This window comes from Sciurus carolinensis, chromosome 14, assembly GCF_902686445.1.
Source record: "Sciurus carolinensis chromosome 14, mSciCar1.2, whole genome shotgun sequence".
Taxonomy (NCBI): Eukaryota; Metazoa; Chordata; class Mammalia; order Rodentia; family Sciuridae; genus Sciurus; species Sciurus carolinensis.
The window spans coordinates 36,475,946-36,501,314 of record NC_062226.1 but is presented as its reverse complement, the minus strand read 5'-3'; the positions used below and the strand labels follow the sequence as shown (position 1 = coordinate 36,501,314).

The following is a 25,369-nucleotide window of genomic DNA, read 5'->3' as shown; positions in this document are numbered from 1 at the left end:
GCTTCCGCTTTCACCTTCTCCCTCCTCCCGCTTGCCCTCCGATCGCAATCGCCACCACAGCGGCCGCTGCCGGGCGCGGTGTCGGTGTGTCGGTTGGCTTGTCTCTCAACGTTGGTGTCTGTGCCGTTGAATTGCCCGCCATGGCTGAGCTAGATCCGTTTGGCGCCCCTGCGGGCGCCCCCGGCGGCCCCGCGCTGGGGAACGGGGTGGCCGGCTCTGGAGAGGAAGACCCGGCCGCGGCCTTCTTGGCGCAGCAGGAGAGCGAGATTGCGGGCATAGAGAACGACGAGGCCTTCGCCATCCTGGACGGCGGTGCCCCCGGGCCTCAGCCGCACGGCGAGCCGCCGGGGGGTCCGGGTGAGAGTGCGGACGCGTTTGCGGCGGGCGGACTTGGGAAATTCGGCCCAGAGTGGGTCCAAGAGCGTCCGTGTGACTCGAGCTCCTGGCCGAACCAGGAGGTTAGAGAAGAGTGCAAAGAGGAAACGAGACCCCGGCTCAGTCATGCGGAAACCTGGGCTCGGGAAGCCTGACCGGTTCTGAGTGTCTGAGTGCTGCTGGGCGCGGAAGAGCGAGAAAGCAAAGAAAATAGGGTGACGGTCAGGTTCAGGAGCTCGAAGAAGCCTGTTCAGTTCAACTTTTCATTAAGCACTTGCTGTGCGTTAAGCCTGATCTCTGAAGCAGCCGCATTGGCGCAGTCGGGGTAGACTCAAAGGCAAGTTTGAGCCCAGAAAGAATTAGTTGTTAAGAAAGTAGAGCAGAAAAAATTTAGAACAGTGCTACCGCTTTTAAGACATAGAAACAAAAATGGTAATGCAAGTCAGCAGTTAAGCACTTGAGATGCAGTACAGAGTGTTGGGTTACAGGGAGGAGGAACGAAGGAGCAAGGAACTGAAGAGAGATGGTCTGACTCTGGAGAAAGAAACCCCATCCAAGAGGGAAAGGAGTTTACCATTGTTGAGTATCACACAGCTAGGACTTCTGGAGCTCTTCTTCCTCTGGAAACAGCTTTGGTTGTCAGTATTGCCCAAGGAGAAACCGAGATTGGTCTAGACCAATCAGGGAAGGAAGAAGAAGTGAATAGAGAATGGAGTGTGACCCTTTCCCAGCCAAACTCAAGCACAAAAAGATAGAGGGATAGGATGCAGTTTGACATTTTTTAATGCCTTACCCACTGTGATGCTCAGTGGTGTGAGACCTAAGGTTGAGTGGAAAAGACCTGTTCAGTAGTATGGGGAGTAAGAAATTAACTAGACGAAATAAAACATGGCTTTTCATTTACTTAGAAAGCAAAACATTCCAAGTAAAGGAGAATAGGGCATTATAGGGGCAAATAGGAGTGTCTGTACTACCCCTAAATTCAAACATTAATGGACCAAGCATGTGATATAAATAAGAGAAACAGACTGGGCATGAGACAATATGGAGCATTGGAGACTTGGATTTTCCTCATAAGTAAGGCCCCTAAGGTTCTGTGTTTGTTTGAGATTCAGAAATCTCAAATTACTGTGCCATCCAGGCAGAACCTTTTTTGCAGGGAGAGGGGTAGTTTGCAGTCTCTGAAAAAAAAAAAAAAAAACTATGATGTATTTTAGCCTCTGAATTTTTGTACTACACTACCTTCTAAATAGATCAACCCCCAAGTAAGAACTTACGTGAGAACATGTAGTATGCCTGAATAAGCAATTTACAACAAGCAAGTTGGACAGAACTGGCCTGTGACTGATAGACGAAATTGACTTTAAGAGATTATGGAATTGTGAACTATGATCATTGGATGGTTCTTAAATTTGAGAATTAAAAAATCGTACTTATTAGATTCTTAGTCTTCCTTTCACTTAACAGAAAATTGAATCCCAGGGAGAGATGACTTGCTTAGAAATGACTAGTTAATAGTTGAGCCCTAAGTCTTCACACCTTTAGACTGTACCACATTCTGTTGCGGTTGTTTTAGCCAAGGTGTGATGGGCTAAAAGAAAGGCATTGCAGCTATTGTGGGTAGGACAGAATTGGGAGAAGCAGGGACCATAGTTAGAAGACTACCATGATATAAGGACAGTGTTGTTCTTGCTCATTGTTGTATCTGCATTACGTAGCAGGGTATCTGGCACATAGATAATCTACGTGTTTCACAAAGAAGTGGGCAGTGAGTCCTGTATCCGTCATGCAGCTATTGCGGATAGGCAATTTGGGAAGGTAAAAGAAGAGAAGAGTAGATATATGGGCCCTTTGTGTATCCAGCCTTCAGCAAAGGGAAGGAAAAGGATGATTGCTGACTTAGTTCCTGGGAAAGATGTTCTTAGTAACTAAGCATTTAGTGACTTAATGCCAGATCCCTGACAGTGTAGTTGAGGTCGTTAATAGTGCAGGGTAAGCACTTCCTTTGGGGATTAGAGAACTTGGTGGATGTACGCTAGTGGTTACTGTTCTGTCCTATCCTATGCTACTTGGTTGTGAGTTTAGCTTTGTGATCTTAAGCAATTTATAGAACTACCACTGATCCCAAGCCTTAGTTTTCTTCTCTGTAAAAGATGCATAATATATTTCACATAGTGTTTTGAGGAATACATAAAAGAGTATCTGTAAAGTACTTACTGATTGGTAAACATCCATCCTTGGGGGAAATTCCAAAGATGGAAGATGGGCACAAGAAAACAGGGGTGAGATTTGGTGATTCTCAGGTGATCCAGAGAAGAGATATAAATTTGAAGGTAGGAGGTAACCAGCCTGGGCAAAGTAGTTTGGGGGACATTGAGAAGAATGAGTGGTCAAAAAGGAGGCAACACAAGTGAACAAACTAACTGAAAACCCCCAATCCTGAGGGCTAAATGGGGAGAACAGTGATTAAGTAGCTACAGAGAAATATAGCAACAAGGCAGTATATATTATGTTTCTGACAAATTTTTTATTGAAGGAGAAAAGAGAAGGGGTGGATAAATTAAAGGGAAGTTTTTTTGTTTGTTTTTTTTTTTGGTACCGGGGATTGAATTTGGGGGCACTCAACCACTGAGCCACATCCCCAGCCCTATTTTGTATTTTATTTAGAGACAGGGTCTCACTGAGTTGCTTAGGGCCTCTGTTTTGCTGAGGCTGCTTTGAACTGGAGATCCTCCTGCCTCAACCTCCCAAGCTGCTGGGATTACAGGCATGTGCCACTGAGACAGGCTAAAGGGAAGTTTTCTAGAGGGAGAGTAATTTTACTGGTAGCACTGGTAGAGAGAAAATTAGGGAAATCTCATGCATAATATTTAAGTACATTGTATATTTATGTATGCCAGGAAGTCCATATGCTTTCAAATCTATGCAATAACTCTGTAATCTAAGGGGTAGTATCATCAGGTATTTCAGATGAGAACTGATGACTGTGGAAGTTAAGTAGTGTTCCTAAGGTAGCAAGCTAACCAGTGGCTCAGACTTGGGTCTGCTTGACTTGAAATGATTGGGGAACGTGAGAGTTTAAAGGTGGGTTTGGAAGTCTTTTCCCCTTTGGAAACTTACTCTGACCTTTATATCTTTCTAGAGTTCCTGAAATGCCCTAGAAAGTTTCCTCTGGATCATTAAGTTGTTTGGTAGCTGTCCTAATAAGTTAAGACCCCTAGATGTTCTTTTTGCATGTTTCTTTAACCATGGACTATCCTTTGACTTGGTTCAGTTGCTGATTCATACAAGAATGTCAGTACTGTAGTACATAACTGAGGAAGAGCTCAAAGCACATGCTGTGTCTGGATAAGTCTTCAGACTTAAAGGACAGGCAGCATGTGATTTAGGAGGAATGGGGTGAGGGTTATTTCTAGTTTTGTATATGGAGTAGTGATCAAAGTTTCTTCTTTTGAAAATGGCCCTGGGCTGGAATATGTTAACTGGATAATAGGTATGTTAACTGTCATATATTAACTAAAATGTAGGCCTGGCCAGAGTAACCATTATAGTCTCTAGGATTTAAACTGTCTCACTCTTTTAATCCTGGGTGGATTAAAGAGAGAAGAAAAATTTAAAGTACCGGAAGGAAAGTGAATATTTATCTGTCTCACAGTAGGAAAGACCTTCAGCATAAAAACAGGTGTAGAAATCAAAGAAAATGTTAATAACAATTACATACCAAGTGATAAACATTAATTAAGTAGTAGTCCTAGGCACCAAATGTCATAAACCAAATTTAAAGACATAACGGGGGGAAATTGCAATATGAGAGTACTACTAATAGAGAATACCTCACAATCAAAGGATAGCCAAAAAAAAGGCAAAACTCTCAAGACAGTTTGGTAAAGAAGAAACTCAAATGTCAGATATGTTATTTACCTTATTTACAACAAAACCTCCATGAAGTTTTTTTTCCTTTCTGCTTTCAGATTAACAAAAATTTTAAAACATAGTAGTCTCTAGGGTCAGCAGTGAAGGTCTGAGAAATGGGATACTTATGTGCTGCTGCTGTTAGTAATATAAACTAGTAGGCTAATTAGGGGCAAATGATTTAATGTTTAGAAGTCTTTAAAATATAGATTCCCTAATAAAAATTTTTAAAAAAAATCCTGTGACCCAGCAATTCTTTCAGTTGATAATTGACACTATTGATGTGCCAGCAAAATACTTTAATACTTGAATTCACTTTTTGATAAACTTTTTTCTAAAACTTTATAGAATTTTTAAAAATTATAAAATTATATGGGGATTGCGGTTGTGGCTCAGTGGTAGAATACTTGCCTAGCATGTGTGAGGCACTGAGTTCAGTTTTCAGCACTGCATATAAATAAATGAATAAAAATAAAGGTCCATCGACAACTAAGTTTTTTTTTTTTTTTTTTTAATTATGGATGGGTGACACGCACAGCAGCATGAAGTAATAGAAGACCGCTGATTTTTTGGTACCTTTATAAAGCCCAGAAGTTCTTGTGCTCAGTGTGTGTGGCTCAGCAGTAGAGTGTATGATTAGGATGCATGAGAACCTGGGTTCATTCCCCAATACCAGGAAAAACAAAAACAAAAACAAAAAAATAAAGCAAAGGAGTTAAACAATTAGGAAAATTAAACCAAGGAAAATATGGATTATTGAAGTTATATTTATTTATACACACACACACACACACACACACACACACAATACACATGTATACACAAACCAGTATTTGAAACAGATCATAGCTAACTGAGGTTTGTTGCTATGGGCTTAGGTCCCGTGGTTTGTATTCTTAAATTAACAGATGATCTTTCCTGTCATGCTGGCTTACTCAGGTTTAGCACTGCCTTTTTTGTTGTTGTTGGTGGGGATCCAACCCAGAGCCTCACACCTGTTAGGAAGCATTCTATCAGTGAGCTACCTCCCTTCCTGTCAACTTTTTAAAGGCTGATTTTCTAACATGCATTTAATGTTTATCCGTATTATCTTAGACATAAAAAATAAGAAGAAAATAATGTCATTAATTACCAGCTTTTTCAAGAAAATCTATTCTCCTCTCAAGGAATCCTACTTGTTCTAAGGTTATTTGTGAAGTGTTGATACATGGGAGGTGTGTTGGAAGAATCAAAAGTTAATGTATGTGAAGTGAAGTTTTTGACACTGTACCTGGCACACTGTAAGCAATAAGTAGTAGGTGTTTTCCTAGTAAGAAAGTTGAGAAATTTAATGATAATCACGTGGCATGGGCACACATCCGTAATCTCAACTACTCAGGTGGTTTGAGGCCGAAGGATCGCAAGTTCAAGGCTAGCTTGGGCAACTTAGACTGTTTCAAAATAAAAAAATAAAAAGGACTGGGGTTGTGGCTCAGTGGTTAAGCTCCTCTGGGTTCAATCCCCAGACCAAAAAATTAAAAAGGGCTAGGAAAGTAGTTTGGTGGTAGAACCCTTGCAAAAAGCCCTGAGTTTGATCCCTAGTACTGCCCCCCCCCCATTTTTTTTTAAATGATATAGATGAATGGATTACTAAAAAGCATTTATTGGAGGAGCCTAGTTTGGCTGAAAGAAATTTTATGTACATGTGTGAGAAAAACTATAAGTGATGGAATTATATGCCATTTTCTTCTGTTTTCGTTTTCCTTTTTCTAGAAAAAATAGTAACTATTTTAGTATCAAGAAGAGCATGGTAGAGAAATGATCTATAATTTTCAATGCCCCAAAAGCCAAGGGCAGGGGAATTGGTAGAAAAAAGAAGACTGAATGAAAAAATGAAATGTTAGGATTGATTGATTTGAAAATAGGCAGTTCAAGTTGGGTTTTATTAGGAATCAAGAAAGTGAAAGGAGTGATTTGATGAAATCTTTTCTATTGGAAGGAAAAACAAGGTTGAGCGCCTTCCTGCCCCAGACCTCTATGAAAGCTGTTGGGCTTTTCATGTACTATCCTCTAAGGGCCTCAGAATGGTGGCATTCCTGTTAATACTTCAGTTTCTTGTATCTTTCAAGTTCATCTCTTCTCTCATTTTCTTCTACCTCATATAATAAGATAGTCACTGAAAGTTTGAAAATTGGGATAAAATAATAAAATCCTATGCAGTAGGTAGTAAATTAGATAATAGAGGAGGTTTTTGGAAGCTAAGGTTTTGTGGCTGTACTGAGGTTGTTAGAAGGCAAGGCATTTCCTTCAGAGGGACTATGCAGCCCTGCCCAGACCTCTGTTGTCAGGGCTTAGAAACTCATGCTAATTGGGCAACAGAATTAGTGAAGCAAACACAAAGGGTTTTAAAGCAAGTCATTGGGTTTAGTGGGGAGTGGTAGATTGATTTCAGTTTATTTGAAAGGTTACCCTCAGTTCCAGGCAATTATTACCAGTTCAAGAGTGCAGAACCAGTATTGCCAGATCTTCTATCTGCTTGCCTCTCATTCTTTACCTCCCCTTCCCCAAATTCTGGAAATTCTGATTTTTAGAATTTTTTTTTTTTTTATACTTAGTACTGTTTTTAATTCAAATATGTTTGAACTATGGAACCTCTTTGTGCTGAATAGGCCTTACTTATTAGGAAGACACTTCATATTTTTGAAGTGTACTTTCTCATTTAGCTCGTGAGTAGTTAATTGTGCTAAAAAGGCGAGATTGTATATCATACTTTTGAGTTTTTATGATTTATATCCTTGAAAACAATGTGAAAATACATTGATTTAATTTGGTATGCTCAAATTGTAATTATTTTGGACTAATTCCAAGTAGTCTAGAGAAATTAATAAGAAGTCTCAACTGTAGATCCTTAGGTACCAGACCTACTCCAGCCATACAGTGGAGATTCCTGATGCCCAAAGCAGCACCTGGGTTTGAAAATGAAGCTCCACATCTCTGCTCATAGTTGATTCAGGCTAGAGTTTAGAGTTTTCTTTTGCTTTGTCCAAAACTTGAATAGAGTAACACTGTTCCTCTATGCAGCTCTTCTTCCAGTTTTCCATTTGTCACCTCTCTAAACCAGAAAACAGAATCTTAAAAGGTTTTGACCTGGTAGCTTGGAGACAGATTTGTGTATATTTTGATGAAGTCATTTATGTATAAGAACATCTTAGTTTTCATTAAATAAAAAGTCGTTACACTCTAGTACCTACCAGAGGGGGTAGCATTAAGTAGCTCATAGTCCTACAGTATCCAATACTGTATTCCACTATATCTTCTTTGGCACAATGTTTGACCAATCCTGGCTGACGACTGAAATCTCATCTTACAGATGCTGTTGATGGAGTGATGAATGGCGAATACTACCAGGTAGAGTACTATATAATCATACTGAATGATAATGATTGAGAATCTTCCTTTCTTGTAATTTAAATTATCTAGAAGAGATCCCAGTCTTTTGACTTTTCTGGATGTATTAGTAGCTAGTATGTTTTCTGCCGAAGTGGAAAGACTTAAAAAATGGTGGCATTGAGAGGAAGAGCACTCTTTTAAGGTGTCATCGACCTGGGCCTAGCATTAGCATCTTGATTTTCAGGAAATGATCCTTCATAATAACGAGAATGGCTAGTGTAAGCACTATGTGCCATGTAGTTTGTCAAGCACTGTAATAAGTGAGTTATTAATGCTTTTAATAATTCTCTTTTCATCTTTGTTTATAGTCTGGTAAGATTAAACTTGATAAATTCCCATTTCAATAAGTGGAATAAATCTCCAAAGATTAATGACTTTGAATCTTTATCCATTTATCTGTTAGCTCTCAAATCTTATCTACAACAAAGGAGATTTACTGCTGCTGGGCATGGTGGTACATACCTGAAATCCCAGCTACTTGGAAGTCTGATGCAGGAGGATTGCAAGTTCCAAGGTCATCCTCTGCAGTTTAGCAAAATCCTGTCTTAAAAAGGGTTGGAGGGGGCTGGGGAGATAGCTCAGTCAGTAGAGTGCTTGCCTTGTAAGCACAAGGCCCTGGGTTCGATCCCCAGCACCCAAAAAAAAAAAAAAGAGAGAGAAAAAAGGGTTGGGGATATAGCTCAGTGTTAGAGTATTCCTGGGTTCAATCTCTTGTACTGGTGGGGGAAAAAAATGAGAGCTACCTCACTTCTCTACCCAGTGCCTCACATTTGCCTGCCTTTTCATCCTCTTCTTGTTGGGGGGCAGGGGTAGTAGTAGTAGTAACTCACCTTCCTTTGGATTCTCTTTCCTAGAATTTACTATTTTGATTAGATAGTATTAAGTGACCTTTATCCTGAATATTTAATGGCATTTAGAATTTGTAGGCTCCAGGCCTCTCTTTGCTATGTACCTACCTTTGTTATTTTGAAGATAACATATAATGTGTGTTGAGTGAGGAAACAAACTGGTAATATGGTTTCCACGTCCATTACCCACCAACCCCCAACCTTCCTATTACCCTCCCAGATCCCACTTATTAACAAGTCAGTTAGCAACCACTCTGCCTCCTTAACGAGATTATAAGAATTCGGTGCATTAATGTTTAAACCTATCAGTATGTGAAGTTGTTGATTTTAAGGTAATTAGTTAACATTTTTACAGCAGCCTCCAGTGTTGTATGTAACAGAGGTTCTAATTTTTATGGAGCACATTTCAGGAAGGAGTTTTTGGTACTGATAGAACATAATTGTGTTTTGTGTTAAGGAGAGTAATGGTCCCACAGACAGTTATGCAGCTATTTCACAAGTGGATCGATTGCAATCAGAGCCTGAAAGTATCCGTAAATGGAGAGAAGAGCAAATGGAACGCTTAGAAGCCCTTGGTAAGGAATCCATCTTTCTTTGTGTTTGTTGACCTGGACTCTGCTTTTATCCCTTTTATCATGAGTTAGCCACAGCATCCTTTTCTAATGGGTTTTTGTTGTTGTTTGTTTTGTTTTGTTTTTGGTGTTATTGGGGGATTGAACCAAACTCACTTGCTTTGATCTATGGGGAAATCTTTCAACTTGAAGATTACAAGGCCACTAACTTGGAGATGCTTAGCTTTGTTGTGTGAGGAGTGTGGCAGCTCAGAAAGCCTCCTCTCCCAGGAAGGGCATAGTGATGCTGTGGAAAGAGCCCTGAACTTGCCATGAAAGACTGGGTTCAGGACTCAATTTTAACTTAACCTGCCGTGGGTACCTGGTTACTCCAACACTTCAAAGTCTGTGTCATCATCTATGAAAGGTGTGTAACTAATCTCCAAGAGTAGTCTGAGGTGGTATTTATGAAAGTGCTTGGTAAATTTGACGATATCTTTGTGAAAGGCACTCACGGTCCATTTATCATTTCAATGCTTAGTTTAAGGTAATGCTTACAGAGAGAATGTGAGATATGTAAGAAAACACACACAATTTGTTTTTCTTAATATCCCTGTAAGATAAGTTTGTACAGGTTTATAGATGAAGAAGTAAAGATCATAGGTAAAAATAAGTATTTAAAACACACAGTTAAGAAGTAATAAAGCAGGGCTGGAATGCTCAGTGGTAGAGTGCTTGCCTAGCTCATGTGGGCACTGGGTTCAAGCCTCAGCACCACATTAAAAAAGAAGTAAATAAAATAAAGGTATTTTGTCCATCTACAACGAAAAAAATATTTTAAAAAAAAGTAATAATGCAGAATTTCAACTTGAAGGTCCATATCCATGCCCATTGCTTTCTAAGCAGAGTTAGTGTATACAACCATAAAGATGGGCAGGCCAAGCCCAAGGTCAGTGCTAACCAACCTGGCCTCAGGTAAAGCAATATGTATATGGAGAATCAGGTAACTGTTGGTTCAAGGTCAGGAGAGATCTCATGTCTATACATGGTAGGCTGGAGAAGTATAGTAGGGTGTGAGGATGTAATCTGTGGTTTCAAATACAGAATAGTCGAAAAAGGAAAATGAAACATGTTTACAACTCCGTAGATTCAGTAATTTTTCTCTTGCCATCTTTATATAAATGAGATATATTTATGTGTTTTACATGTACACATACTTTTAATTGGCTGATCTGCTTTAATATACAGACTTATTACTTCATGTCTAAATATTTCATTGTATGTTTCCTAGAAGCAGACATTCTCCTGTGTAACCACAGTGTCAGTAATATTATTCCTTAGGAACCAATGATCTGCCAGGCACAATGGCACATTCCTGTAATCCCAGCAACTTGGGAGACTGAGACAGATGGACTGCAAGCTTGAAGCCAGCCTCAGCAACTTCAGCGAAGCCCTAAGCAATTTAGTGAGACCCCATCTCAAAATTTTAAAAAAAGGGCTGGTGATGTGGCTCAGGAGTAAAGTGCCTTTGGTTAAATCCCCAGTCTCCTGTACCACCCCTCACTTCCCCCAAAAAAAAGAAAAAGAAAAAGAAATTCCCTGTGAAAACATAATTCCTTATTTTTCAGATGGAGAACTGACATCTGGAAATAGGAATGGACTTGACCCAGATAACATAGCCAATTATTGCCAGATCTTTTGTATCTAGTCTAATTTATGTGACTTTCAGAACAAAGACATGCTTAAGCTTGAGCCTGTGTAGCAGCACTAATAATTCTTTGGTATCTGTGCTGTCCAATATGATAGCCACTGACCACACATGGCCATTAATTACTAGTTAGTGTGACTGAGAAAACAAAATTTTATAACTTTATTCAACTTTAAATGTGTGTAGCTATATGTGGCTGGTAGCTACTGTATTGAGTAGTGCACCTTTAGGAAGATGAAAATAGGACTTCAGGTTCTAGCAGTTTTGGTCCTTGCTTCTTGTTCTTTGTTAGACTTGGAAGCAAGTACTGCTGAAATTAGAACCCAGCTTTATCTTTTCTGTTTTTCTGAAGTTTAGCAGTGTTTATCTTCTCCATAGAAAGTACACTTTGGTTGTGGACAATTTTCATTTTCTTTTCCTGTAATCAATTTGGGTACCTTGGGAATGCGCCCGAAAAATTTTCTTTTTTTCTTTCTGTACTGGAAATTTAACCCCAGGGTGTTCTACCACTGAGCTATATCTCTAGCGCCACCCCCCCACCTTTTTTTTTTTTTTTTTTTTTTGAGACAGGGTCTCACTACATTGCCAAGGCTGGCCTTGAAATGGTGATCCTCCTACCTCAGCCTCCCAAGTATTGAGATTACAGGTGTGTGCCACTGCACCATGCATGAAGTTTTCTTAACTCAAGGTGTCTTCTTGAGGAGTCAGGCATTTAACCTTGCCTTCCTATTAAACTGAATTTATCCACACATAAGGTGTTTCTTCAGTTTCACCTTTTTCCCTGCAAGAACTGTGAGAAAGCACAAGATGCTAAAAATAGAGAGCCAATGTCAGTGTTTTCAGCTTAGTGCTGGCTGCATTCTCAGATAATTTCTTTCTGTGAACAATAATGAGGGTGACCAGAGAAGTCCCCTGTCAGTGTGCCTTTTATCCATTCCTCCCTCCCAGACTCAAAGAGATTGCATTCATGGTTGGATCTTTATCCCATCAAGCTAAGAATTGAGGAATTCTGACCGCCAGTGGCACTTCCTGAATTTATAAAGGCCAGAGGACAATTTAATGCAGTGATAGAGCTTTTGCCTACATGTGTGAAGCATGTCACCTGCACCAGTACCTGTGACATGCATTTCTTTCTTTTTTTTTTTTTTTTAATTGGTACTAGAGATTGAACTCAAGTACTCAACCACTGAGCCACATCCCCAGCCCTGTTTTGTATTTTATTTAGAGACAGGGTCTCACTGAGTTGCTTAGTGCTTCACTTTTGCTGAGGCTGGCTTTGAACTCGATCCTCCTGCCTCAGCCTCCTGAGCTGCTGGAATTATAGGTGTGCACCACCACACCCGGCAAAGGATATATTTATCTCCCACCATTACAGATCTGGAGTCTTCTGAGAAGCTGAGGCAGCATGAAGATCCCCTTCTTAAGACCCCAATTTCTTGCGATCAAGTCAGAAAGATTTCAGACATGTCGTTCAGAGTAATAGAAATGAGTTTATTGAAGGGATGGAAAAGGGGAAGGGGACACTCTAAAGGAAAAGAATGAGTCCTCTCAGAGAGGAGAGGGACAGTGTGCCTCTCCTGCACTCCAGTTTTATTGGGGATCCCAGAGAAGTTTCCAGAGAGAACCACCCAGGTCTTGGCTTTTGACTGACAGCAAGGTGACAGCAGACTTTCAAGTCCCCACTGTCATGGCATCTCTAGGTCACCTTGGCCCATAATGACCAGTTCTAATTGGATTCTTAACCATACCTTCTTACAGATTTTGTGGTTGGGAGGAATTATTCTTATCTCCTAGAGTTTCAGGATCTGGTCACAAAAATCTCCTGGGTTCCTCCCATTGATATTATCTTGGGCCTGTATTTTTCTTGCAGTTAGCAGATAGTTTGCTGAGGAATGTGACATATCCTGTCTATTAGGCCAGGCAGGGCTGCAGATAAATTTCTTCTTGGAAAAGAAGGCATATAGGGGTCAGCATAGTGGGCCCATTTTATAGGATTACTTTCTTTCTTTTTTTTTTTTTTTTTTTGTAAGTTGTAGATGGACAAGAATGCCTTTATTTATATGTGGTGCCGAGGATTGAACCCAGTGCCCCACAAGAGCTAGGCAAGCGTTCTACCACTGAACCACAACTCCAGCACTAGAATTACTTTCTTAACCTTGTGTTTCCACCCTCCTCATCTGTCCTAAGTCTCTTCAGCTAAATGTCTTAGGGAAAACAATGTTTAGTTCTAAGAAACTTTATGTTTGAGAATCCAGTCTAACTAACCCACAAGGTATGCATTTCTCACTTCATCTCTAGAACTTTTTGGTTAACTGTTGATGATGATCCCACACCCAAACCCTTTTAGTTCTCTCCATTGGGGTTTCTTCATAACTGTGTCCTGGGTCTTCCATGAGCTCATCTGCAGTCTGTGTTCCCATACTCTTCCCCTCTCTGTGCTTCCTCAGGTGAATTCATCTTGTTCACAAACAGGTCCAACTAATGACCCCTCAACTTGTCAGTGGACTAGGATAAGATGTAGTGAAAGACAAGGATTAGGATCATGAGATCAAGAGTTGGTTGTGTGTGCTCACTTTGGCAGCACATAAACTAAAACTGGAGTGATACAGAAAAGAATATTATGGTGTCTGTGTAAGGATGACACAAATTCATGAAGCATTTCATCTACTTTCCAGTATAGAGGTGGATTTGGTCATGGTAAGCCACCCCCAGAAACTGGAGGGGATTGTGTTGTGTTGAATAAAGAGTTAGTTGCAAAAATTGGGAAAATATAATTTTATCCTTCCCTCCCCTCTATTTCCCCCACCACACTTGTACCCCTGTGCCCACACCCACCATAAATTCAGTAAGACCATAATAGGCTGATGGAAAGAACTTAAAAATGTGCTTTGCCTCATTTATGTTGTCTTTTCCTTCCTTTCAAAGATGCCAATTCTCGGAAGCAAGAAGCAGAGTGGAAAGAAAAAGCAATAAGGAGCTAGAAGAGTGGTATGCAAGACAGGACGAGCAGCTACAGAAAACAAAAGCAAACAACAGGTAAATCCACGATGGTTCTAGCATTTCTCATTTTCCAAGACTGAATCATATCCATTTTCTAGTATCCAGTCCAGGTTCTCGACTGCTTCCTCCTTTAGTGTGAAATACTTTGAAAAGGTTTTCAAGAAAGTCCTTGAAACAGAGGTTATAAGTCTCCTGGGCCCAGTCAGTATAATTCTGCCTTGTTCTTTAGCCATTTCGACTGTAGTGAGTTTGATTTGTATCAGCTGTATTATTGTATTGAAGGGGGGAGTTATTTCATGGGTTGTCCATGTGGAAAAAATGGAACACTTAAAACAAAAGGTTGGTTTCATGAATGTATACCAGGATCTCATCTGTACTTAGGACGTGATTATAGACTTGGTCATGATGCATTGCCTAAATACAACCTTGACTTCTGAAAGATGCTTGGTGAAGGGGTCCATCAGCATAGAAATGTGCTCTGTAATTAGGGAACTGAGGAAGTTTCAACACAGGACTTCAGATTTAGGATTCAGTGGGTATTTACCTGCACTTAAAAAATTCTTGAGTTCTTCTTAAAAATACTTTTTTCAGAATCACTTTTACTCACTTCTGAAGTTGAAGTAGCTATGGGGCGGAAACACATTCATCCTCGTGTCACTACGAAGCAGCAGCTGTGGTCTTTAATGTGCTTCACTTCTTGGAAATTCTTCCTTCTTGGAAGTAGCTTAGAGGAATCTGCAGTTCGGCTTCCCTCAGGGTAGGCACACTGGCTTGCTTTTTTCTGCTGGATTCAGAGCCCACCTTTCATTGAGTAGTAGTCACTCTTTTCACTTTGGTATAGAAGCAGGCCAGACTGGGCCTGGGATATTTAATTTTCAGGGCAGAGCTTTAGGTTCCTAAAACAAATTGGGTTAAATGCCTTTATCTCTGGCAGCTGTGTTTAGTGGAAATCTGCGAAAGATGTGGAACTAACTGCTTTGAACCAGCAAATGCAGTTGTGGGGCAACCATGAGCAGAATGGAGGGCCACTTTCTTTCATAGAGCCAGCCCTTTCTTCAGTCTTGAGTTCCTTTGGTCATCCTTGGTTCTGTCAGCTGTCCTTAGATGCCTTACCTCTTTTTCTGGTCACCTTCCTCAGGGGGATGCACTTTCGGAGTTCCTGTCAGGTTCCAATTTGAAATTTTGTGGCAAGAATAGTCAGTGTATCTAGTTGCTAGAGGTGATGGCTACCATTCAGCTACCCAGGGCTTCTATTGAGTTTGTGGTCAGCATGAAGTTCTGACAGCTTTGGTCTCTTTTACCCTGTGCTTACTCAAGATGATTGCTACCTCCCCCTCTAGGCGCAGGTCCAGATCTGTAAAGAAACCTTAGTGGCTACATTGATGTTCCCCAGTAACCTGCTTCAGCACTCAGGTCTGCTCTGAAGTACTTGGCAGAATGTGCTGCCTCTCCCTGTGCAGGGTCTGTGAGGCTTCAGCAACTTGACACATAGATATTCAAACTTAGTGAACATGTTGGAAATGGCTTCTTGTTGCAGAAATTTTGCTGAACTCCTGTAAAGAAGGGCTTCCTCTCTGCGTACAGAATTAGATGTTCTTATAGAGAAGCCTGTTCTGGGTGCTCCAAGTCAGAGAGAGTGGCTCTCTCCTGGTGTGGAGATAGGGCTGTGGTGTCTTTTTCTCGGAATTGTAGAATCTTAGGTTGGCTGTTCTCAGGTTTACCTCTCAAGTTCCAGAGAGGAGAAGGGATTGATTGACCCCACACTGAAGCATGCAGAGCTGTTTAGAAAGCAGATATTGCCTCAGAAATTGCAGCACAGGCCTGAACCTGCTTACATAAGGCTAGTGACATGTTAGCCACAGTCACCAGGGTTCTAGGACAGAAGGGATGGTTTTCACACCTCATTCCCATGTTTCTTCAGAGAATAGAGACGGCAGCCACTTAAGAAAATTTGGGGGAACTTCTTCCAATGGCACATGACCTCCCTGGAGATTCTAATATTGCAGATTTCCTCTGTTCGTGTTTGCCTCCACACTTTAGAGTCTAAAGGAGTAGTTCCTCATTATGTATACCAAATGACTCATCTTCCTGTTTCTCTCTGCTGGTAAATATTGAATATTTTTAGAAAAGAAAAAGGGGTGCTTATTCAAGCAGGGCGTCATTCTCCATGGGTGACTTCTGCAGAAGCTGGATGTAAGGGGACCCCAGAGATAAAGCAGAGTTTGAAAGTGGGGGTGTGGGGATGTGAGGGGCATCCAGTTAATTGTGTGTCCTTAGTCCCCCTTCTCTCAAGGTGCCCTTACCTAGCCAGTCACCAAGGCATTGGGAGCACATCCAGGCCAGGCCCTGTGCTGGGGGACAGGGCAGGCAGGCAGCAGGCAGGGTGGTGTCCTTGCCCTGCACACAGAATCTGTTATCTGTTAGCCCTTAAATTGCATCTGCCTTCTTTTATCCCAAGTCAGGGCCTAAATGTCACTGCACAAGCATGTGAATAATTCAGTGACAACCTGTGGAAAAGAATTCCCTTTCTAGAGCAGTCAAGTCAAAGCAGTGAATGGCTTTTGCAGTTCACTCATGGAGAAAAACTCCAGAACATGTTCTTCCAAGCCAGAAGAGAAACTTTTTGACCTATCACAGGTGGTTTTTATTTGAGACTTTTTAGCTCTTCTGAGACTTAAAGTCTGAGGGATCCATGATTCTCCACAGTGCATTCCCAGTGACACTTTCCCCATGCCCATTTTAGGGCTATTTAAGAATGAAGTTCTGCATTGTATTTAGGCTTCTGGGAACTTGTCCAGTAGTCAGGAATCCTCCTTCCCCCTCCCCTGGCTTCCCTAAGCCCCTCCTGCTGATGCTGGCAGTTGCCGCTTTCAGATCCCTCTTGTGCTAAGTGAAGAGCAAACAGGTGTGGCTGCCTGTTTTTGGTGTATATAGTTTTCTGTTTGTTCTTCATGGGGCTGTTCTTGTCAGTGACTGGCTCTTTAGTCTTGGGGCTAGCTACAGAGGAGTGGAGGCTGACATCAAGCCTTTGTTGTAGTAGTGATCCTTTGACAGGGGTCCGTGAAACCTCTATTCTCTTCCACTAGGAGCAAGCTGCAGTTGGAATTGATTACCTTGAGCCCTTTGTATAAACTAAAGGAGCTGGCCTGCCTTGCCCTGCCCTCCCACTCACTCAGCCCACTAACAGCTCTCTGTTTCCCTGCTGAGTCACTTTTACAATCCGTCTGCTCTTTTTGCTTTCTCTAAATTTCCATGAAATGCCTCCTGTATACAAATCAAAATGCAAAAGAAAGAAGGGTATGTGTGAGTTTTAAAATCACTAGATTTTGCCTTCAAATAAGTATGTGCCCCTAGGTTAATGACTCAGCATGATTATCCTTTAAAAATGCCGTTTCATTTGCCCACTCTAAACTGCCCTGGCAAATGAGGGACCAAGACTCCTTGAGAAAGTTTCCCTGCCCAGCCACAGTGGGTGAGGTGGCTGGGTCCAGGAAGTCACCCTGCTCTTACCCAATATGCCTCCTTCCTTCTTATCCCAGAGACCTGCCCTGTTGATCCACTTGCCCATCATAGTGAGTTAAGAAGGGGTGGAGTTCTGATACTGGGCTGTACTTCATCAGAACTAGTCAGGTCTAGCATAGAAATGTTCAGAAACTGCACCAGTTTCTCGAGCAGAGAGCCTGCTGAGGGATAACCTTAGTAAGGGCTGGAGCCTGGAACCAGACCAGTGTTCTTTCCAGCAGAACTGCTTGTCTCTAGCTGCTTTTCTCTGAGGTAGGACTTTTGAAATGAAATGTGTTCCCATGATACTGAATTGTATTCCACCCAGCCAGTGTGGCAAAAGAAATGGTTGGACAATCCAGGATTTGGGATTAATCTTTGGGACTGAGTACATCTGGTGCTTGTCTTGTTCATGACATTGATATTTATTGAGACTGTCAGAAAGGTGGCATAGCTTTCTGAGCATACACAAGCTGGAAGCAGCTTTACTATTCAGTGAAAAGAACCCTGCACTTAGAGCCAGGCTGCCTTGGCTGAGTTCTGAACCCTGCCACTGTGTTGTAGCTCAGCAAATCACTTATTCTCTCAGCCTCAGTTAACTCATCTGTAAAATGGGATGAAAGCACTCAGTGACATATAGGTTTATTGAGAATTGAATCAATATAATACATGTGAAAGGACTTAGAGCCCAAATGGTGCTTAATAAATGTTGCTGGGGCAGCCCCAGAGCTGAAGCTCCTGTGCTTTCTCTGGGAGGAGCCCATGCCAGAAGCCTCTTGGGAGTTAGGATGAAGCCTTAGGAGCAGCTCCCTAGAGCCCAGTTGCACCTCTATTGTGGATTTTAGATGTTTTCTGCTTCTCAATGTTCTCTTCTTTTTTCCTGCCTGCTTGCCTGCCTTTTGGACCTCTTGCTGTCTAGGGTGGCAGATGAAGCTTTCTACAAACAACCCTTCGCTGACGTGATTGGTTATGTGTATGTTGCAAAACTAATTCCTTTTCTAGTTTGAGTCTCTCTACCTTTTGTTTAGAGTTAATGTACCGTTTATGTCACAGGTAGCTTTGCTTTTAAAATATTTCAAATTGGCACTGTGGGGACTGCCTGAGTGTTGATAAACTGGGGTATGATCCATTGCTAATCTTGCAGAATTGTGACTCCCTACACCCTCTGATGGCCATTTTTCATATTTGGGGTTTGGGAGGGAAGTGAGTTAATTCCCTTTGAAAGTGTAGGTCCTTTGTGATCTCGTTGGGGATGGGTTTGAGACTTGGGTGGACTCTGACCTCTTGCTGTTGTTACCACTACTACTGCTTCCAAGCCCCTATTGCCTGCCTGTCCCCAGGTGGGAAGGAGAACTCTCCCCATCTGGGAGCAGGTGAAAGTTCCAGGAGGTTAGGAGCCAGTGAGTAGCAGCACCTTGCATTGCCAAAGTCAGAGCGGTGGGGACTCTACTTTTCTATACTGAATCCTTCAAATAATAAGCCAGCTGCCTATTCCTCAGGCAGAGGAGTCCAGAGCAGAGGGGGTTGACTCTGATGGGTGTCTGTCATTGTTTCTCTATAGTTTTACATGTCAGAAATTCAGTTTAATGACCAGCTTCTGATGATCTGTCTCCTCCCTACCACAAAGAGGGCTCAGCCTTGAGGTCAAGATAACAAACTGTCTGATATGGGCCACTTCAGCTTTTCCCAAGAAAATTGCATCATCCTGGAAAAGATTTTTGTTTTTAAGGATTCCTGTCATCAAAGCAGTATTGCTGAAGGCCTGGAAACAGTTCTTACTGTTTCCTCCTTAAAAATTAGGATCCCCTTTTCATCTAAGGGAGATGAGGGTAGAATAGAGAAGAGCCTGCGGAAGATGGTGGCAGGCTGAGGTCTATAGAACCTCTTAGGGTCTGTAACCTTGAGATAATCATTTCGTTAGAGGACAGAACTAGGTTTCCTGGGCCCCCAATGCATTTGCAATGAGACTTGTGAAATGCTGGATTTACAGGTGGTGTTCGATTTGACTTTGCACATTCTCTCTGGAGTAGAAATGGAGACTGGAAAGGTTGAGTCTGGTTTTGCTGGGCAGCAGGGTGGCCCAGCAAAGCCAGCTGCACGTTCCCAAGCATAGTTAAGAGTGGCAAGGGCATGTCTAGCTTACTGACCATCTGCATTGAGCTCATTCTCATTTTCTATATCTGACCTAAAGTTCTCTCCTTGTTTCTTTTCTTCTCTTCACCTTTAAGCACAAACATAAACCATCCTTGCTACAGCCTAGAACAGTTAAGTAAACCTTTCTCACTGCCCCTAACTGTGTGTGCCATGAAGTCGCAGTGTTGTAGTGGCTCTGGGCTTCAGCGGTGTCTGCCACGGCCATCCCTGTGATAGTGCCACCCCTCCGTCCCCACAGACCGGTCATCTCCATTGCTTTTGCTTTGCCCGTGATGCGTGTTGGAGTAGATGAATATATTGTGTCTTTTTGCCTCTTACCACTGTTGTTTGAGCTATAGCCCCCACCAGTTAGTTCCCAATTGGGGATGGGCTGACCTTGATGTGAAAGAATGTTGGAACAGCATCCTGCCAAAAAGCAGCTAACCTTGGCTCTCCTGCCAGAGTGTGTCCTGAGTGGCCCCAGGCACCTGGCTGGAGAGAAAATGGCAAACTCTGGCTGAAGAATGTCCTAACAAACCCCTTCCAGAATGGCTTTAGTTTCTAGTGCCTGCTAGCATGGGAGCTTTGTCTTGAATTCCTTTTGATCTGCCCTGTTTCTCTCCAGCCGAAGGAATAAATCTAGAGGCTATTGTGCAATGACCTGTGGGCTTTTTAGAAGTCTCAAAATTTCCTTGAAACTCTGTATAGCCCAGCATAAGCTACTCTTCAAGTTCTTGATAAGCCCGCTGCTTTGTTCTGGTTAATAAAAGCAGTGCTTAGCTGGCCAAGGACTTGCTTTTGTAATGCTCCTTCTGATGAGAGACAGCCAGACAGAGAGACAGTGAGCCCTGAACCAAACACCTGTATTCCACCATTTTACACAGCAGCCTGGGCACCCTGTGCCTGGGAGGGCTGGACATTGTCTGCCCCTGAGTCTCACCTAGGCCAGGGGTAGTTCCTCTTGGGTAAACCAAAATGCCACTGAGTCAGGGATGAAGAGGCAGTCACTTTTCGGTAGCAGGATAGCTGCCAGGTTGCTCAAAGGAGTTTCTGCCTTAAACCAACATATTTTGTTGTTGCTTCCAGGGCAGCAGAAGAAGCCTTTGTAAATGACATTGATGAGTCGTCCCCAGGCACTGAGTGGGAGCGGGTGGCCCGGCTGTGTGACTTTAATCCCAAGTCCAGCAAGCAGGCCAAAGATGTCTCCCGCATGCGCTCAGTCCTCATCTCCCTCAAGCAGGCCCCCCTGGTGCACTGAAGAGCCACCTGTGGAAACACTACATCTGCAATATCTTAATCCTACTCAGTGAAGCTGTTCACAGTAATTGGATTAATTATGTTGAGTTCTTTTGGACCAAACCTTTTGTCTTTAGAGTTGATCATTGTTTGTGATTGCATGTTTCCTTCAACTGTGTTCTCCCTGGCATTCAGAGAGGAGGAGGGAGGAGGAAGAGGAAGGGAGGAACACTCCCAACAGTAGCCTCAACCTGTGCTTTTGTGCATTATTCTGAGAATAAATTTCTGTTTCAAACAATATACATGAAGCTTCGTTATTGACCTCAAGATGTGCTACGGCTTAGAATTAGGCTTGCAGGGATGAGGAATTCCCTTTTATCATTTTAAGGGCTGAGGAGGCACTGCCATTGGGCACTTAGCTTTGCCTTACCAAAATAGCTCCAGGGTTGTCCTGCTGCGGTAGAATTCTCTGGAAATTTTTCTTTATTCTTGTGGTGCTGGGGATTGCACCCAGGGGCATCATACCACTGAACTACATTCACAGCCCTTTTTGTGTTTATTTTGAGATCGTGTCTTGCTAAGTTGTCCAGGCTGGCCTCCCTCCTGAGTCACTGAGATTACAGGCATGTGCCACTGCTGGCTGAGATTTTCATTTGAAAGGGGAATTAAAAAAAAAAAAAAAAAAATTATTTATTTATTTATTTTTATGTGGTGCTGAGGATCAAACCCAGTGCCTCACACATGCTAAGCAAGTGCTCTGCTGCACTGAGCCACAACTGCAGCCCCTGAAAAGGAAATTCTGTAATTAAAAAAAATAACCCTTATTGCTTACCCAACTTGCAGCCCTGAATCCTCTCACCAACCTAGACATTTTCTTCTAGATGGGTTCTTGTCACTTTCCCTTAGTTTAGGGTCTTGAACAATACATTTTGTACACTTGTACTAATCCTTTGGTTCAGCCAGTAAAGCTGAGTCTTGATGGCACAAGTGTGTGCACCATTCCTTGATTCCCGTAGCACCTACTGGGGTCTGTGCCATTCTCAGGCACTTGGTTTATATTTCTCTCATAAAATCCTTCATCTAGACCTGAGATGTCCAGTACTGTACTCACTGGACACATATAGCTGTTTAGTTAAAACTAAAAATACATTTTTAGCCCTAGTCACATTTCATATGCGCACTAGCCACATGTGGATAGGTGGCATCTGATTGGACAGTGTAGATTATGGAACATTTCCATTATCTCAGAAAGCTCTGCTGCACCATGCTGATCTTTACCACTGGTGCTTCTAGGAGGCTGTGCTCAACACAGTTGTCATCTGCCCACAGAACCTGGTGTAATATGGTGCCTTTTAGTTGATTCTAAGTGCTTAGTAAAGCCATCTTTCAGTAACTTTTCATGATTTTTAACTGGTACATTATAGTTACATATACTAGTGGGATTCATTGTTACATATCATATATGCACACAATAGAACAATATAATTTAGTCAATTTCGTTCTTTAGTACCTCCCTCCCCCTGGTATCTTTCTACTCTGCTGGTCTCCCTTCTATTTTCATGAGATCCCCCCCTTTTTTTTAAATAACTTTTGTGTATAGTCATCTGTTATTTCCAAATTGGAGATTGAGGCAAACTCCTATAATACCATACCCAGGAAGTGGGTTGGGTCTTGCCATTTCCAAGAAACTCCCATCAATCTCCAGCGCATAATTATGTGTGGATAGCAGAGAAACATTCATTACTTGCCCTTCTTCCTCCTTTTTTCTTAGGTAGGCTTTCCTTGGTCTGGTGCCAATTTAAGAAGCAGCTCAAAAGTCCTCCACTGTGCCTTCACTTACTCCCTCCCCTGAACTACTCTGGCCCTCTACCTAGTACAGCTTAGTTTTTGATACTGTCTTAGAGCCATCATATGGACTAGTCCCGCCTCCCACACAGGGAATATGGCAGCTCTAAGATGTAAAAAACTGGGCGTGGTGGCGCATGCCTGTAATCCCAGTGACTCAGGCTGAGGCAGGAGGATCTCAAGTTTGAGGCCAGCCTCAGTAACTTAGACCCTGTTTCAAAAAGGGATAAGGATGTGGCTCAGTGGTTGCCCCAAAAAAGTGATGCTGTGTGTCTTCCCAGGCAGTCGTAAAAGGTAAAGCAGCTTATGGTTGATTTGGAAACCGCTAATTGGTAGCCCTGAGCTGCTACTAAAAAAAATAAATCTTCTCCACTGTGAAGCCCAAAGTGTGCCTACAAAGACCACTTGAGACCCTATAACTGTAGAGAGAAATGCCTGGCCAGTTCCTAGATACTCCAACACACTGCAGCCACTGCCTTAACTACAAGTGCAGGACACTCAGCCAGACCTACCAAACAAAGCCTTTCCCTAATTCCCAACCCAAAGAAACCATGAGAGAAAACAATTACTATTGGTTTCAGATCTTTTAAATGTTGTTACACAGTGCTCATGACTTGTTCCTAATGCCTGTGTGGCTGGCATGGGGATTCATTGGGTACTCAACATTTACTTGCCATCCTCTTTCTTAGGGCAACTTTGCTTTTAATTTTTTTCCTAGTACTGGGGATTGAACCCGGAGTGCTTTACCATTGAGCTATACTCCCAGTTCTTTTTAATTTTGAGACAGAGGCTCACTAAATTGCTTACCTCAAACTTGTGATCCTCCTGCCTCAGCATTCCAAGTCACTGTGATTACAGGCATGCACCACTGTGCCTGTCTATAACTTTGCTTTTTTATGTCAATTTAAATGTTATATAACAATGCTGTCTATTAATAGGCTTTGTGTTGTTACTCAGAAAGCAATATTAGCTGCCTTAAGTTATATAACCTTAAAAAAATACAACATAAATCTCTTCTAGGAAGGGAAATGCTTTTAGCTAGTGAGTTAAGAACGAACAATACAACAGTGTTAAGATTTCAACAAAGAAATGTATTTTTTATTTAGAATTTGATTTAGAACAGTAACATAAAATATATACATTAAAATAAATTAAGATGTGATTATTTAAACATGTAATAATTTATGTCAGAATATATTAGTCTTTCCATGAATTTAATAAAGACTTAAGATTTGGTTTTCGATTCAGTACCATCCTTTCAAATATTTGGCATGAAACTTGATAGCAGTGCAGTTGTTTGGTGTTCACTGATCGTGGTTTTAACCAAGAAACAAATGCCCCCTTTGTGCCACACCATCTCACCCAGACACTGATGCGCCTGAGCCACCGTGGAATGTCTGAACAGTAACCAGGCCCTACAGATTGTTTAAGGGCTGTTACAGCGTTCTAGGAATCAGCCAACCTATCCTTTTCACTAACCCACCAGGATGGAAGTGATTCAAACATGATAATTGAGTCCTTAGGTTTTGTTTGTATTTTGTCACTGAAACAATACATTGTAGAAACCTTCAGGCTTTTCTAAAATAAAAAACAATCTGAAAAAATAAGGATTTTTTTTTTTTTTTTTTAGATTATCTACAAGTACTCATAAAATCCTGTTACTAGACCAAATACTGTACTGGCAAAGATTATCACAATAGAGAGGAATATTTGATTAAACTCACAGCTGAGAGATAGGGTCAAGAATGAATTGAGCAAGGTGTAGTGGTGCCTGCCTGTAATCCTACCAACTCAGAAGGCTAAGGCAAGAGGATCACAAGTTTGAGGCCAATCTCAGCAACATAGTGAGACTGTCTTAAAAATAAAAAGGCTGGGGATGTAGTTCAGTGGTAAAGCACTACTGGTTTCCAAGGGAAAAAAAAAAAACAGTCATTTAAAAATCAGAATTCTTATTAAAGCTTTTGCTAACCTAGAGTAAAAATTATCAGCATTTCTGAAAGTTTTCAAGGGGCTGGGGCTGTAGCTCATGTAGCTCGGTGGCAGAGCACTTGCCTAGCATGTGTGAGGCACTGGGTTTGATCCTTAGCACCACATAAAAATAAAATAAAAGCATTCTATCCATCTACAATTATTCAAAAAAATTTTTTTTTAAGTTTTTGAAATGAGAAGTTGTGCAGCTTAGCAGAAAAAGCACATCAGGACCTGGGATCAAACCTTATCACTTATTTAAGATTCACTAACTATAGCTTTAGATAATATCATTTAAACACACTTAAGTTTGGGGTTCTACAAAGTGGGAATTCAAATACCTACTTCACAGGTTGTAAGAATTTGGGATAATATATATGAAGCACCGAGTTCAGTGCCTGACACCCAATAGGCACTTAATAAATTGTGGCTGGAAGCACTTCTTACAAGTTGTAATGAGAAAGCAGAACTTGGACCCATTTTTTTTCGTTGTTTTAAATTTTTCCATTCGTTTACATTTTGTAATTTTCCACAGGTTCTTAGAATCTGGGTTCATGGACCTGGGCTCTAGGAAGTGCACCCATGAACACTCTGGGGTCATATGCAGTACAGTGTGAAAGCTACTGCAAGAATTGTCTGCTGGTCAGGAGTGAAGATCCTTTTGGGGCTAATCTCCTTTCAGAGGCTGTAAGTCCAAGTGGCTTCTTAGTGGTCTCTTAAGAAGATGAAGACAAGGTCACTAAAGCCATTATAATTCAGATCCTTGTGTTTTTGTTGTCGTTTGCCGTGCTGGGAATCAAACTCAGCGTCTTGCACATGCTAGGCAAGAGCACCACCAAGCACTACCCCTGAGCTACACCCTC

General features: G+C 41.7%; 1 protein-coding gene and 1 non-coding gene across 2 annotated transcripts; both read left to right on the top strand.

The window, feature by feature from the left end:
- Clta (clathrin light chain A) lies at positions 1 to 20,993 on the top strand. Its single transcript, XM_047524961.1, is given in 8 exon segments — positions 1 to 357; positions 7,637 to 7,674; positions 9,022 to 9,139; positions 13,749 to 13,790; positions 13,793 to 13,859; positions 18,244 to 18,297; positions 19,553 to 19,588; positions 20,544 to 20,993. Coding segments are annotated over 8 exon segments (744 nt in total). The 5' UTR covers positions 1 to 140; the 3' UTR covers positions 20,716 to 20,993.
- On the top strand, positions 13,389 to 13,493 carry LOC124965102 (U6 spliceosomal RNA). Its single transcript, XR_007105106.1, has one exon. It is a non-coding gene; the product is annotated as a U6 spliceosomal RNA (small nuclear RNA).
- Positions 20,994 to 25,369: the final 4,376 nt, after the last annotated feature.